At 39.0% G+C, this 16,633-nt stretch overlaps 1 protein-coding gene across 3 annotated transcripts in view; it reads left to right on the forward strand.

Moving 5' to 3' along the window:
• Window positions 1-16,633, forward strand: part of acbd5a (acyl-CoA binding domain containing 5a) — a 76,570-nt gene that overhangs the window by 58,666 nt on the left and 1,271 nt on the right. For 2 of the 3 annotated variants that reach the window (XM_063044270.1, XM_063044271.1), the window contains 6 exons: window positions 6,395-6,625; window positions 12,026-12,132; window positions 13,128-13,407; window positions 15,293-15,492; window positions 16,120-16,170; window positions 16,485-16,594. In XM_063044270.1, coding sequence (XP_062900340.1) covers window positions 6,395-6,625; window positions 12,026-12,132; window positions 13,128-13,407; window positions 15,293-15,492; window positions 16,120-16,170; window positions 16,485-16,594 — 979 coding nt within the window. The remainder of the gene's footprint in view (window positions 1-6,394; window positions 6,626-12,025; window positions 12,133-13,127; window positions 13,408-15,292; window positions 15,493-16,119; window positions 16,171-16,484; window positions 16,595-16,633) is intronic. The other variant, XM_063044272.1, reaches the window with a different exon arrangement.

A 16,633-nucleotide genomic window follows, 5' to 3' on the forward strand; every position in this document is an offset into this window, starting at 1 on the left:
AATACGAGAGGGCATGACTTAAGAATTGAAGGGTGCCCATTCAGAACAGAGATGCGAAGAAATTTTTTTAGCCAGAAGGTGGTGAATCTATGGAATTTGTTGCCATGGGCGGCAGTGGAGGCCAAGTCATTGGGTGTATTTAAGGCAGAGATTGATAGATATCTGAGTAGCCAGGGCATCAAAGTTTATGGTGAGAAGGCAAGGGAGTGGGACTAAATAGGAGAATGAATCAGCTCATGATAAAATGGCGGAGCAGACTCGATGGGCTGAATGGCCGACTTCTGCTCATTTGTCTTATGGCCTTATAATTAGCAAGATAGTCCTTTACTGTCAGATTGTTAGGTAAAATCTGCTATGCTATTCAATAAGATCACGGCCGATTTAGCTATACATACAAAACAACCAAATGAAATTGCATTTCACTTGACAACTGTACACCCACAAAATATATCAGCATATACAGCACACAAACTAAAATATTGTCATAAATATGTTAATAAAATATAATTCAATTTGCATGTAGTGCACAACACAGGTAAACAGTTATCAGTAAAAAGCTCTCTGTCTTAGTGGTGAGACCACAGTGGTGGCAGGGTATTCATTAGTCTCAGCCTGAGAGAAGAAACTGTTATCCAGTTTTGCAGTCCTCATCCTGATGCTTCTGTACCTCTTTTCTGATGGTAGTGGGTCAGAGAGAGATTGAGGGATGGTTGGTAGGGATCCTCAAGAATGCGTAGGGCCCTTCATCTGCAATGCTTCCGAAATGGGGTGTGGGGGGGGGGGGGTGGGTGAGGGAAACCCCGGTGATCCTTTTGGCTGTTTTTACTACCCTCTGTAGGGTCTTGCAGTCCAAAGCCTTTCAGTTCCCGTACCACAGAATGATGCAGCCAGACAGGACACTCTCGATGGTGCTCCTGTAGAAAGTTGTTAGAATCGGGGTGGGGAGCCTTGCACGCCTCAGTCTCCTCAGAAAGTGTGGATGCTGCTGTGCCTTTTTGACTAGTGAGGAAGTGTTGTGCGTCTAGGTTAGATCGTCCATTATGTACTCACCAAGGAACTTTGTGCTCTTCACACTCTCCACAGCAGAGCCATTGATGTGCAATGGAGAGAGGTCGACCTGCACCTCCCTGGTCCACAATCATCTCTCTTGTCTTGTCCACATTGAGACTCGTTATTATTCTTGCATCATTTGACAAGCCTGTCTGCCTCCTCTCTGCATGCTGACTCATCATTGTTGCTGATGAAGCCAGCCACTGTAATATCATCAGCGAACTTGATGTGGTTTGAGGTGGATCTGGCAGTGCAGTTGTGAGTCAGCAGGTTGAGCACACAGCCCTGGAGGAAACCAGTGCTCAGCATGATGGAGTTTGAGATATTACTGCCAACTCATTCTGACTGGGGTCTTTCCACCAAGAACTCCAAAATCCACTTACAGAAAGGGGGTTTGAGTCCCAGCGAGAACAGTTTACCCACCAGCCTCTGAGGAATGACTCTGAAGTTGATGAACATCGCTTTTTACATGGGACAGGATGGAGTGGAGGGACAAGTCTATGGCATCGTCAGTGGACTGGTTTGAGCAGCAGACAAACTGGATAGGGTTCAATGTAGCTGGATGGTGGGATTTTATACGATCTAATACCAGCCTCTCAAAGCACTTCATGATTGTTGAAGTCAGGGCCACTGGTAATCGTTTAGACCAGTTACCGTCATTCTCTTGGGCACTAGAGAATGCAGGAACAGTGGACTGCTTTAACGAGATGTTACAGATAACCGTAAAGACTTCTGTTAGCTGGACCTCACCATCCTTCAGCAACCAACCAGGTATGTTGAATGGCCCCACTGCTTAGTGTGGGTTTACCTGGCTATGACCTTCCTCAGCTTGGCAGTGGCCAGACAGGGTGCCTGTTCCTCAGGAAGAGAGGAGGTTTTCCTCAATGTCACATCATTCAATGCGTCAAACCATGCATAGGTGGCATTCAGCCTGTCAGGAAGGAAGGCGTTGCTGTTGTTGACACACAGGGTGGAATATTTATGGTTTATATACCTTGCCATATGCACCACCTGTCCTTGGTGTCTGTGAAAAACCATCCTGTCCCCCGATTTGAAGGCAGCCTCCTGATCCCTAAGCAGTGCACAAACCTCTGTAGTTAGCCATAGATTCTGGTTTTCCCTGGCAGTGTGTTTAATCATGGTAACATCCTCAATGCATTTCCATATATAGCCAGTCACCGATCTCACATATTCATCAATGTTGACATGATGATCCTGGGTGGCCGCCTCCCTGAACTTGCTGCAGTCCATGCTTTCGAAACAGTTGGCACCTTCTAGCCAGGTCCGCATCTCCCTGTCAACTGGTTTGACTTATTTAACCACTGGTCTGTATGCAGGGATTAGCAAAATGGATATGTGGTCTGAGTATCCAATTGCAGAGGGAGGTACAGAGCTCCTGGTTTTGATACTTGGGCAATCAGCTTGCCAAGCATCTTCATTTCATCCACCTTAACTGCTAGAATCGCCTGGTGGTCAGCCATTTTAATTTCATTTTCCATTCCCACACTAACATATCTGTCCATGGCCTCCTCTTCTGCGAAGTTGAGGCAAGATGCAGATTAGAGGAATGATGCCTCATATTCCATCTTAGCAGTCTCCAGAGTGACTGCATCAGTATCAATTTCTCTAATATGCTATCCACTCCCCTCTGTCCTCCCCCCTCCCCTCCACCTTTTCCCTTATCCTTTAGGCCCCTATATTCCTTCTCTTTCCCCTCCCCTGCCCTCACGACTTGTTCACCACCTTCCCTTCCTTCCTCTTGTTCTCCTCCTTCTTCCCTTTATTCCATGGTGTACTATTCTTTCCTCTCAGGTTCCATATTGTTCAGCCCTTTGCCTCTTCTACTGATCACTTCCTAGCTTCTCACATCATTCCCTCTTCCCCCTGTCACTTGGATTCACCTATTACCTGTTAACTCATGCCCTGCCCTTTTGTTCTGCCTTCTACCCTGTTTCTTTCCAGTCCTCATGAAGGGTCTCAGACTAAGACATTGACTGTTAGCTTCTCTCTCGCCATATGTGGTGCCTGATCTGTTGAGCTACTCCGGCATTTTTGTGTTACACATGTACTGAGTCAGAGTAATACAGTAGGAAAACAGGCCCTTTGGCCCAACTGGTCTGGGCTGACCACAGTATCTTCCTTGCTAGTCCCAGTTTGCCTGTGTTTGGCCCATAACCCTCCAAACCCTTCCCTTGCCTATACCTATCTAAATGCTTCTTAAATGTCGCAATTATAGCTGCCTCAACCACTTCCTCTGGCAACTCCTTCCAGGTACTTCTCAGGATCCCTTTAAATCTCTCCCCTCTTGTATCTGCACTGTCTGTTTTAGAACTCTTCAGCTCTAGGGAAAAGACCATCACCAACATACCCCTTATGATTTTATAAACTTCTGAGTTCATCCCTCATTCTCCTGCATTCCAAGGAATAAAGATCCATTGTGGCCAACCTCTTCCTATAACTCAGGCCTTCTAGTCCAGCAGCATCCTAGAAAATCTCTTCTTCACCCTCTCCAGCTTGGCCTTGTCTTTCCTATAACTGGGGGACCAAAGCTCTACACGACACTCCAAGTGTGGTCTCACCACTGACATGTATAACTGCAACATAATTACTCCTGAACTCGAAGCCCTGACTGACGAAGACCGGCATGCAAAATACCTTCTCCACCGCGCTGTCTACTTGCGTGGCTGCTTTCAGTGCTCTGTGCATTTTTACTCCCAGGTCCCTGTGTTGGACAACATTGGTCACTACCCTGCTATTCACTGTATAGGTTCTATCCTGGTTTGACTGTCCAAAATACATCACTTCACACTTACTTCAGTTGAAATCCTTTTGTAATTAACTACATTCAACTGCAGTAATTATATCTGTTAGAAACATTGCCAATCCCTTCGCTTTGCTTATTTTCCTCTCATTTTTGAAGATTTTATAATACAAAGTATTTCACTTCATAGTTAAGTTTTAAAAGCAGGAAATAGAAGTAGTAAAGTGAAATCCTATCAGAGGATATGAAGTTTTAATTTCTATAAATAATTTTTCAACTTTCTTATACATGACATCATTTTGTAGCCAGGACTTGGACACATCTGTTTCCTGCTTTCAGTCTTTTTGAAAATGGTGTTTTATGATGTGTTTTTTTTAAGAAAAAGAGAAGCTTGGCAAATGATTTGTGCAGAAATGAAACTGCTGTGTAGCACAGATCATTTATGTGGAACCACTGCCTCTAGAGACCAAAAGAGCTCAAAATAGAAATGCTTTAAATGTGTGATGAAGCTGAGTTTGTCTTTTTTGAAATTGCATTTGAATCCACGTGATAAAAATGGAAAATGTTAACCAGGCTTGCTTTGTATAAAGAATATTAAACTAGTAATAGAAGTGTGTGTTGACTTGGCTGGGGTGGGGAGGAAGTACTTGTTTATTATCGCTGTTGGCAGGATTTTTTTTTCATTCTCCACCCTTCTGCCCCAAGTCCAAATTTCAAAATGTTGATGACTTTTATAACCACTTGTTTACCGAAGTACCATGTATATAAAATTTGGTGTTGAGTAAAATTACAGATCAAACTATGTTATGGGATAGATTCTAAGTTGTTTACTCGTCTTTAGTGTTTAACATTGAATCGTAGAACTAATATCTTGAACTAAATTTTTCACTGTACTATGTCGCATTATACCTTCAAAAGTTTTTCTTTGTTCTCTCCAGAGATGCTGCCTGATCTGCTGAGTGTTTTAGGCATTTTTATTCTTAATATTTGAAATTTTTAACATCTGAAGTAAATCCAATTTTTATACACCCCAATTGTTTAGCTGACCATTTTAATGTAAAATTCAGTTATTAGGTCTAGTTAATCATAACAGATGAATTCCTGCAAATTCTCTCATAAAATAAAGGTGACTGTTAGACAAGCAAACGTTAACTAACCAAATTTTGATTGGGATCATTATCAGACATTTGTTGTCTAAGAGGTTTGCAGTTTTCTGGCTTAGAAAACTCATCAAACCTCCTTAGAAAACTCATCAAACCTCTGTTTGCAGGTTGTCAGATATTTGTTTATCACTTGTCGGCAGCAGGCTGTTAATTCATGCCCTGTGGTTTGGCCTTTATAACTGATTTGGTTCAAGAATATTAAACCCATATATGCAGACTTGCCCTGATAATTGTATTGAATTTGTTGTGTTATATTAACGTGTGTTTATTGATTTCATTTAATTTTGGCGTAACAGTACGTGTCATTTATTTTACACAGGATGTGGAAATACTAGCATTTATTGACCATTCCTACTTGCCCCTGAACTGGGAAAGATTATATTGGTCTGTAGTCACAGTGGAGGCTACTTGAATAAATAAATTAGGAGGGAAAATATAGGGGAGTGGCATAAGAAATGATCACTGTTTACACAATTAAGGAAAATCTCAGAGCATTTTATCAGTATAAGAGAAAGTTCCATCTGTTGTTTCCTGCCCACTTTCCCAGTTGATTTCCGTTCTGTTGAAATGTTCTTTACTGACCAATTTTAGTATACTTAGTTGTTAAGAGCACAAAGTTGGAATTAAAAGAGAAGCAGATGTCAGTAAATATTGTGAAAGATTGGGTATGAGTAAAGCTGCAAAAGCAGAACTGCAGGTGTAGAACTCTGGAGTCACATAAGAGAAACTTGATTATTGTGATTTGAGAATTTTCAGTGAAAGAATAGACAAATTGGATGTCAAAATAACTTGTTTTAAAATAAAGTCAAGTGATTGTCCAGATTAAAGGCTCAACAAACTGCTGCTGCAACATATCCGAATTTTTTTTTCAATCCAATGGATAAGTGAGGTTTTTCGAATGTTGTTTTTATAATGTAGTAATTGCTCCCCTGGAGGAAATTAAATATTTTGAAATGCAGAAAAGATTTTAATGAAACATCCTATGAATGTGGTTGATCTTCTAGACACAGAAAAGATGTTTTTAATAATGAAGCTCCATTAGCAATTAACTTAGTAATGAAAATAGAGAATATAAAATGTGACAGAGCCATAAAGATGTTTATGAATTTGGATTTTTAGATATAGTAGAAAATGTTTATCTTAGTGGTTTAAATGTTAAATATCCTACTTACTGGTTTCTTCCCACCCATCCCAAATTGCAAGTACATTTCAAAGAGGTTAGTCCTATCTACAGAATCCAGATGAAATGAGTAGATACAAATATGTTAACTATAAATATCTATCTGATCACTTTACTCACCAAATAAATAGTTTCTATGATGTAGTGTGGATTTTAGCTGTTGCTAGATCGCTTATTTGAAAAAAAAACAAGTGTTAACTTAAAACCATTGATTTTGTTTTTGTTTTTACTGTGTTTTAGTCGAGGCAAATGAAGTAATGAAACTGAGAACCATAACACAGGAACCAGCAGATGTGAAATTAGAAGATGTGAAACCAGAATGTGTAATCTTCCAAAAGACAGAGTTACTAAGCACTAATGTCCACAATGGGCTTCCGGATCCCCAGCCTGCTCTAAAACCAGGGACTGGAGAGAAAGAAAAGGATGTAATGGTTCATAACATACAACAACTTGCAATGAATGGTGAAATAGGTGATTCAAAGCAATTGTGTTATTTAGTGCATTATGAACAATGACCAAGCATGTTTCAAATAAGTAATAGCCATTATTACAAAGGTTTGTTTACTGTAGTAAGAAAGCTTTTGTTCTGACATTTGAATTCTCAACATTAAAGTGATTAAGGAGAAGAGAAATATTTTTGATTATATAGTAATATAGACATTTTGTTGGCTTTTTACAAGGAATACATTTTAAGATTTGAATCTGTTTTAGACAAAGAAATTTAATGTACTTCCTCAATCATGAAAGCATTAAAATCCTCAGGAGAAATCCATTCACTTTTATATTTATCTCTAAATTGTCTATTTTTGTTAATAATGGCTACTGGATAAATAATGCTAACCTAAAACAGATGTTCACTTGTTTCTGACACATGCTTCTAGAATATAATTTACATTTATTTTGAAATGGATTTTTAATCACTGATATGCTAACACTGGAAAGTATAAACTTGAGTAAGCTGTTTAGCTTGATAATGAAGGAAATCCATATGGATTAGCTACCTCAGGCCTGTGTCAAGAGTCCTTTTTTATGCCATGGACTAGTACTATTAAGTAAGGGGTCTGTGGACCCCAGGTTGGGAACCCGTGCTCTAGACAAACTGAGCGTTATAATCAACAGGCATGAAACATTGAACCCTGATGCTTTCCCCATCATTTTGGGGGATTTTAACCGGGCCAACTTGAAAAAGTCTCTAAATAATTATCGCCAACATATCACTTGTGGAACCAGAGGAGCCAACACACTGGACCACTATTATAGTACCATTGACAATGCTTGCCGTGCCATCCCATGGGCACACTTTGGAAAGTCTGATCTCCTGGCTGTACTTCTACTCTCTGAGTATAGGCAGAGACTGGAGACCACAACACCAGTAGTGAAGACCAAGAAGGTAAGGTCAAGGGTGATGGAGGAGTACTTACATGACTGTTTTGAGTCAGTGGACTGGACATTATTCAGGGATTCATTTTAAAGTCTGAATGAATACACTACAGTTGTCCCTGACTTCATTAACACCTGTGTGGATAAATGTATGCCTTTGTGAACTTACTGTACATACCCAATCAAAAGCCGTGGACGTACCAGGAGATCCGTGGTCTACTGAGGCTAGATCTATGGCATTCAAGTCTGGTGATTAAGGACTATATAAGAAGGCCAGGTATGACCTATGGAGGGCTATCTCAAGAGCAAATTAACAATTCCAATTGAAGTTAGAGGTGGAATCGGATGCATGTCAACTCTGGCAGAGTTTGCAAGACATTACATTCTACAAAGCGAAAACCAATAGCGTGAATGGCAGTGATGTTTCACTCCCTGAGGAGCTCAACATCTTTTATGCTTGCTTTGAAAGGGAGAATAAAACTACAGCTATGAGGATTCCTGCAGCATCCACTGACCTTGTGTTCTCCGTCTCATCAGAACATCTTTTAAGAGGTTGAAATCTCACAAGGTGACAGGCTCGCGTGCAGTACATGATAGAGCTCTGAAAACGTGTGCCAAACAACTGGCAGGTGTGTTCAAAGACATTTTCAATCTCTCATTGCTGCAATTGGAAGTTCCCAGCTACTTCAGTAATCATGCCATGTCCAAGAAGAGCTGAATGAGCTGCCTTAACGACTATCATCCAGTAGCACTTGCATTTATGGTAATGACGTGCTTCGAGAGGTTGGTTATGGCTAGAATCAACTCCTACATAAGCAAGGACTTGGACTCACTGCAATTCGCCTACCACTACAATAAGTCTATAGCAGATGCAATCTCATTGGCTCTTCAGGTTGTTTTGGATCACCTGGACAGTACTAATTCTTGCGTCATGCTGTTGTTTATTGACTACAGCTCAGCGTTAAACATATCATTCCTACAATTCTATTGCAAAAGCTGCAAAACATGGGCCTCTGTATCTCCTGCTGCAAATAGATCCTCGACTTCCTCACTGGAAGACCAGTGTGTGCGGATCGGAAGTAACATCTCTACTTCGCTAATAATCAACACTGGCACACCTCAAAGATGTATGCTTAGTCCACTGCTCTACTCTCTCTACGTCCATGACTGTGTGGCTAGGCACAGCTTAAACGCCATCTATATATTTGCTGATGACATAACTGTTGTTGGCAAAATTTCAGATGGTGACAAGAAGGCATAGAGGAGCGAGATAGATCAGCTGTTTGAGTGGCATCGCAGCAAAATCTTTGCACTCAACATTAGTAAGACCAAAGAGCTGATTGTGGACTTCGGAAAGGGTAAGACAAGGAAACACACACCAGTCCTCATCGAGGGATCGGAAGTGGAAAGTCTGAGCAATTTCAAATCCCTGGGTGTAATATCTCAATATCTATCCTGCACCAACATATCCATTCAATTACAAAGAAGACATGACAGCGGCCATATTTCCTTGGGAGTTTGTGGAGATTTGGTATGTCACCAAAGACACTCGCAAATTTCTACAGGTGTACCATGGAAAGCATTCTAACTGGCTGCATTACCATCAGCTATGGAAAGGAGTCACTGCACAGGATCAAAATAAGCTGCAGAAAGATGTAAACTCAGTCAGCACTAGCCTCCCCAGCATCCAGGACGTCTTTAAGGAGCAATGCCTCAGAAAGGTGGCATTCATCATTAAGGACCCTGATCATCCGAGACATGCCCTCTTCTCATTACTACCAACAGGGAGGAGGTACAGATTCTTCCCGTCTGCCATCAGATATCTGAATGGACATTAATCCCAAGAACACTACCTCACTTTTATTTTCTCTTTTTGCTCTACATATTTAATTTATATATTTATATATTTATAGTAATTTACAGTTTTTATTATGATTTACAATGTACTGCTGCCACACAACAAATTTCATGACATATGCCAGTGATATTAAACCTGATTCTGATTCTGATAACTAGGAGATGCATCCTACTGGCATAATTAAAACCCAAGTTTTAAGTGAATGCCAGCTTGCTAGTAATTTTATAGAGGCTCATAGTGTTCAGTTTGTTGAATGAACTTACCTCAGCTAAATAAGTTATTTTGGAACAGACCTCTTTCATTATCAATGCTATGTTGTTTATATGTTCTCCAATAACTTTTTAAAGAATGCTTAGAATTCTTAGTTTTGCCATTTCTACTAAAATTTCCTGTCTGTCCTTCAAGTGCGTTCCATAAACCCATTGTGTAGTTGTATATTTCATCATAAAACATATTGAGTTCAGTTGGTCCACCATTTTGATGTTTTGATTTGTGTCTGCTACTGTTTGGATCCTTGAGCTGCACTTTGAAAATTTTATAAGCTTTCCCCCTTGATTGACCTTGACAATTTATGCAGTATGTAAATACAGTTGCCTCCACTTGCCTATTTAAAACTTGCTTTAAATGCAGGTTGCCATACAAAACATCACAACCAAGCTAGAGGCCAGTGAGAAATACCATTAGTACCTCTAAAGTTTCAAGTACAAAGGTTTGAACTTTTTCTGAATCTGTATTTCTGGACAGGAAATGTACAAAACGGTCAGCTGCTTGCTGCTGTCATCTCCTAACTTTATTACCATCTTTAATTACTCAGCAATCTGCTTTGATTTGTTTTCATCCTTTGTTTCTAGTGTATTGCCTTTTACAATTTCCCTGCTGCCTTTGCACTTGTGTACTAAAATCTAAACACATTCTAAGTATTCACTCTCCCACATCCTTGACATCATTAATTTCTTTACTTCATTTGGTTTCCTTCTGTCCTTTTCCCCCTTATAATCCACGTTACTTTAATGTCCTTGGATCCTTCTTGCATTGACTTCCTCACACTTCAATTCTGTTGCTGTTTTACAATAACAGCCTAGACTTTAAGTGGATAAAAGAAACAAGTAGAATTAACCACATAATATATTGATGGAACATTCTTTAAGTTTATCTTCCAATGCGTTAGAAAAATTTACTGTGCAGTGCATTTTGATTCAAAGTAATTATTAATGTATAAATTGCTTTACCTTAAAAATAACAGATTTATTTTTAAATGTCAATGAAAATAATTGTTGCTTATTTTAAAAATGTCCATTTTTAAAAAGGTTACCTTTCAGTTTTAGTTGATGACTTAAATACCTTATAATTTTGGACAAAACATTAAACATTTTACTTAAGCACAAAAATAGCCGTTTTAGTTTCACATCTGTTTCTCTGCAACCAGGGGTAAATATGAAGTGGGTGCAGATAGATGATTGACTTATATATTTATGTGGGGTGTATTTAATAATGTGCCCCTCTAAAATTAAAACTTTCCCTAATGTATTTTAAAATTTCCTCTTACCTATTCTCATTTCTTTTCAACAATTACAATTTAGTCTGCCTTTATCTCAACATCAACTGCACTCATTCTCTCCGAAGTGTACTGATAGAATTGGATAAACACTCTCATTACACCTGAACCAGTCACTTCCTTGCTTTTACCACATCATGTAAATTTGTAAATTACCACAACTTGTAAAGGTCTGTGATCCTGGATGTATTTGTTTTGATCTTTTTTTCCTGTTTTGTCACCTTGAAAGGATTTGTATATTGGAACAATGTTTGCTATTAATTATATCAATAGTTGAAAGTATCACTTGGAGGTTATCAGCTGTATCTACCCATTTCCTTTGGCCTTTTTTTCCAGTCTGAAAAGAAGCTATTCCTTGTTAATACAACTCCTTTTAAGCATGGTATGTGGCACAGCAGAAGTTTGCCAGCATCAAGGACAGTGCAGCCTATAATTACCATCCCGTTGATCACTTTGAACATTCACTCTCTCCTACTGGTTCACAGTGGTTTAAGTATATACCATCTACAAAATGTACTGCGGTTATTCATCTGAACTCCTCCATCAGCGTGTCTCTGACAGGTAACAAAAATGATGAAGGCAGCAGGTTCATGAATTCACAACCACTTGTGGTTTCCCTTTCAAAAGGCTACATAAGTACATATTGTCAATGCATTCCTCTCAATAGCTCTTGCTGTTATCTTATCACAAAATGGAGTCATTGCTGGTTGTATTCTTAAAAAAAAAATATGGAAACCCCAGCAGAAATTTTGTAAGAGATTAACTGTGCTTAAAATGATGAATGCCCATTATCTCCTCAAAAACATACATCTATCAAAGGAATTTGGGGTTACAAGATTGCCTTTAATAAATCTCTTCCCACTTTCCTTCAGTAATCTGTGTAGTTAAATAACTATTCGTTTTGACTCTGATTCTTGCTTCTGCTGGTTTCCTCAACTCAGACTAAAATTAACTGACCTTAATTTGCAGTGTTATTGCTAGTGTCTGATAAATCTTACTGACATACATTTCTTGTCTAATCTCAATGACATCATATTTTATTGGTGTTAATCATATTTCATTGGTCCTTCAATTACAGATGGTCTAGAAAGCCAAGATGGTGACCATGCAGGAACTCAGCACCTTGCTAGTGATTCAGATAGTGAGGTTTATTGTGATTCAATGGAACAGCTGGGAGCTGATGAGGTAAATCACAATATATTGAACTTGGATAAAGCCTTGCCACTATGTATTGTACTGCTTTTTAAGTGGAATGTTGTCCATGCAATAAAGTATAATCCAAAATGAAATGAAGTTGTGTTAATTGAGATAATGAATATATTTCGACACCAGCCAGATACTATTGCAGCCATCAAAATAAGAACAGAGTATTAAGGACATAAAATGTTTGACCTGTTATTGACTTTGTAACTTTATTTGAAGTTACAAGGTCATTTGATAGATAGAAATTTGCAGCTTACTTTTGAAGCAGATAATTTGGCCTTAAGTACTTTCATATGAATTTGGAGCTGAGTATGCACTGGTGTAGGACTCCGGACTCAGGGTTGATGTAGTTCCTACAATTCTACTCCCTGGGGATTTCATCATAGTGTTCGGGGAGGCGGCGGTGGGGGGGGGGGTGTGTTGGGAGTTGTGTCTGTGGAAATGCAGGAGGCCGCAGCTACTGGAATCTGAAGGAACAAATGATCTGGTGGAGGAACTCAGTGTAGCTGGTACTTGAGTGATTGAGTTCCTCCAATGGATTGCTTGTTCAGAGTCCGGCATTAAGTTTTGTGACATGGCTTCCACTGTGCTCCTCCTGGTCTTTGTGCATAATGGTCTTTTCAAGAGTATTCTAAGGATCCTTGAGGACTACTGGCAGGTATCCAGGGAAACAGTGTGATGAGCTGCAAGGTGGGACATAAGCAAGAATGCATGGGCAATGAGTTTAGCCCAGTGGGTCAGATATTCTGCATCGCTGATTTGAAACAAAAAAACTACACATGGTTCAGTTATATTCTGTGAGGAAGGAAATTCATTATTCCATGATCTGGCCCACATGTGACCACAGATCAGTAATATAAAATGGGAAATAAAGTTTATGTATTAATATTTTGTTTTTGTTTAAGTTGCAGTATCATATCACCTAGATGATCATGAAAATTATAGAAGTAATGTAGGGTTTGGTTTTACTTTTTTAGATTTTGGGAGCTGACTGCACTGTCAGTAATGATTTTAACAGTTCTCAGATGATCTCAGAGTTTGAACACAGTCAGCTGTTAAGCAATCAAAGTAGTTGCAAATCAGAATTGGAATGTTCTATAAAGTCTCATCGGAATCCTGGGATAATAAGGCCACCAGATTTGGGAAAAGGTGGTGTTACCCATGGTGGTGAAGAAACAAAATCAAGTGGAAGCGGTCCTCAGAAAGAGAAAGTAATCAGCAAAAGACCAGAGTTTCATATGCCCAGGAGAGGTCAGGGTATGTTTTTCATTTACTTGATGTGTTTCCCCAAAAATGTCAGAAGGTTTTAACTTTCTTGAGGGACTGTGTGTTTTGTTTCTGTAATGTGTTTTTTTTTACTCCTTGCAAAGCTTTACTGCTCTTGCATATTTCCCCGCTGTTTCAAGATAATGACCAATTGCAAAGGATTTCTCAACTAATATATAGTCATGTTCCATTGTGTGAATAAATAATATCTGGAGATCAAACATGAGAATGAAATAGCCCTCACCATTTTCATGAAACAATTTTCATGAAAAATTCTTGGTTACATCCATTTAGTATCTCTTTAGCTTTTAAATACTGTGTATGTGGGAACTGCAGTGTTATAACTATAGCAAACGAAATGGCTAAGAAGCACCATTAGCAAACAATTGGGAAGAGGAAGTTAAACTACGGGAAGATGGATCATGGAACTTTTATCAGGAGCTTCATAGTTGTAGAAAGGCATCCTATGTCGTGTCAAGGAATTTTTTTTTGATCAGCAAATCTGCTAATGATACTGAGATTAGGGGTGTAGTGGGCAGCAAGGAAAGCTATCAGTGATTGCAGCAGGATCTGGACCAGCTGGTAAAATGGGCTAAAAAATGGAAGATGGAATTTAATACAGGTAAGTGTGAGACGTTTGTCCTCCCAAAGTGCAACCAGGGTAGGTCTTACACAGTGAGTAGTAGGACACTCAGGAATGTGGTAGAACAGAGGAATCTGGGAATACAGATCCATAATTCCTTGAAAATGGTGTCATAGCTAGATAGGGTCATAAAGAGAGGTTTTGGCACATTGGCCTTCATAAGTCAAAGTATTGAATACAGGATGTTTTGTTGAAGTTGTATGAGTTATAAGTGAGGCCTAATTTGGAGTATTGTGTGCAGTTTTGGTCACTGGAAAGATGTCAATAAGATTGAAAGAGTACAGAGAAAATTCACAAGGATGTTACCCAGAGTTACAGGGAAATGTTGAAAAGGTTAGGATTTTATTCTCTAGTGTAGGAGAATGAGGACAGATTTGATATAAGTATACAAAATTGAGAGATGTAGATCGAATAAATGTAAGCAGGCTTCTTCCATTGAGGCTGGATGAGACTACTAGAGGTCATGTTAAGAGTGAAAGATGAAATGTTTAAGGGGAACATGAGGGGAAACCTTACTGAGAGGGTTGTGAAAATGTGAAATGAGCTGCTAGCAGTAGTGGTGGATGCAGGTTTGATTTCAACAACTAAAAGAAATTTGAATAGCTACATAGATGGGTGGGGGTGTGGAGGGCTAGGCAGATTAGTTCGGCCTGTACTAGGTGGACTAAATAAGCTATTTCTGTGCTGTAGTGTTCTATGACTCTATCACAAAATAATTCCAATGAATATACTTCTTAAATGTTGCATTTCTACCTACCTCAACCACTTCCTTTAATAGTTCATTCCAGGTATGCACTACCTTCTGTGTAAAGAAGTTACATTTTCAAGTTTCTTCTATCTGCACCTTCTAGTTTATACTCCCCAATCCTAGTGACTATGACAATACCGCTCGTGATTTTGTACACTTCTTTGAGGTCACCTCTCACCCTCATACACTACATCTAGCGTGACCACTTTCTCCAATAACTCAGGCCTTCAAGTCCAGGTAGCATCATTGTAAATCTCTTTGGCCCCCTCTGCTGTTTGAAAATGTGTTTTGATTACAGGGTGACTAACACTGTACACAATACTCAAAGGAAAGTTTACATATTGACAAAATGCATATCTTGAAGATTGAATTTGCATTTCCTGTAAATTCAAGAGATTTAGTAACCATTGGTCTTTCTTGAAAATTTGGTGTGATGGCTCTGTTTCACTGCAAAGATTTGTCTGATATTACTTTTTATGTTGCAGGTAACAGGATTCAACAGTCTGCAGAGGGTTTTCAGCCTGGACAGCTGGGAAATGGTGGTGACGAAGAGCGAAGCGGGTCAGAGCAGATACAGAAAGGCAATGTAAATGAACAGATTGCAATAGCAGTCATCAGGCTGCAGGAAGATATGCAGAGTGTGCTGGAACGACTTCATATCTTGGAAACAGCAGCTGCTACTCGGGTAAGAATTAATCATAGTTAACATAAGTGACAGCAATAGTACCCAATGTGCTGTGCTAGTCATATGTCTACAATTCATGATTTTGGGTAAGATCACATGGTGCAGCCCTAGGGTGGTTCATACTATATTCTGATGAACTAAGGAATAGTTCATGAAATAAGGCACATGAATTTGCATCATCATGTTTTCCCAATCTTTACTAGCTTACAGTGAAATGTGGGAATGTCTTTTTCTATATAGAATAGGGGGAAAAAATTGGCAAATTACGATTACAGTGGTGGCAGAAGCCGCAACGTTTGGGGAGAAATATAAAAGTTACTGAAAATACTCACAAGGAAAGGAAAGGCAAAAGAATTCCTTTGAATATTAGCTGATATGGGCATAATTTCACAGAAATTAGTAGTGGAATGTTTATTTGCACAAGTTTTACTTATTTTTCACTAACCTAAGAAATAGGAGCAGGAGTCGGGCATCTTGCCTGTCGAGCCTGCTCTGCCATTCAATAAGATCATGGCTGATCTGGCCATGGACTCATCTTCACCTCCCTGCCTTTTCCCCATAACCCTTAATTCCCCTACTGTGCAAAAATTTGTCCAACAGTGTCTTAAATTTGAGGTTTTATTGCAGGCCAGGTCAGAAAATGCCCAGTGTGATTCAGCCCATTATGGACGTGTTAAGGTAATTGTTGCAAATGCATTTCAAATAATTTTAATGAGCAAATTTTGAAATAGCTCTGATAAATTTGTAATTTTTCTGACTACAGAATTCGTTTGTCTCAGGACATGTTTTCATAAGCAAGAAGAATAATGACCCTCAGTGATTAATTTTTATTTACATTTTAAATTTGCTTTAAATTTTGTAACAAGACACTAAATGTGGTTAAATTGATTATTTAAAGTTTGGGTGTTGTCTATAATTTTAAATTGCATCTGTTTTAGGAAATAAAGTGCTGAAACTCTATTGCGCTTTTAAAAAACTTTTTTTTAATCTAGGGTTCAACTTGGTGGCCCTTTGATGTGTCTGGCCCTACTATAGCATTTGCAGTTCTTTGGCCTTTTATTGTGCAACTCTTGGTACATTTTTATTTTCAAAGGAGGAAGAGGTAATTTAAATTGAGTTCATTTGATCTATGCTTGCCATA

This window comes from Mobula hypostoma, chromosome 3, assembly GCF_963921235.1.
Source record: "Mobula hypostoma chromosome 3, sMobHyp1.1, whole genome shotgun sequence".
NCBI lineage: Eukaryota > Metazoa > Chordata > Chondrichthyes > Myliobatiformes > Myliobatidae > Mobula > Mobula hypostoma.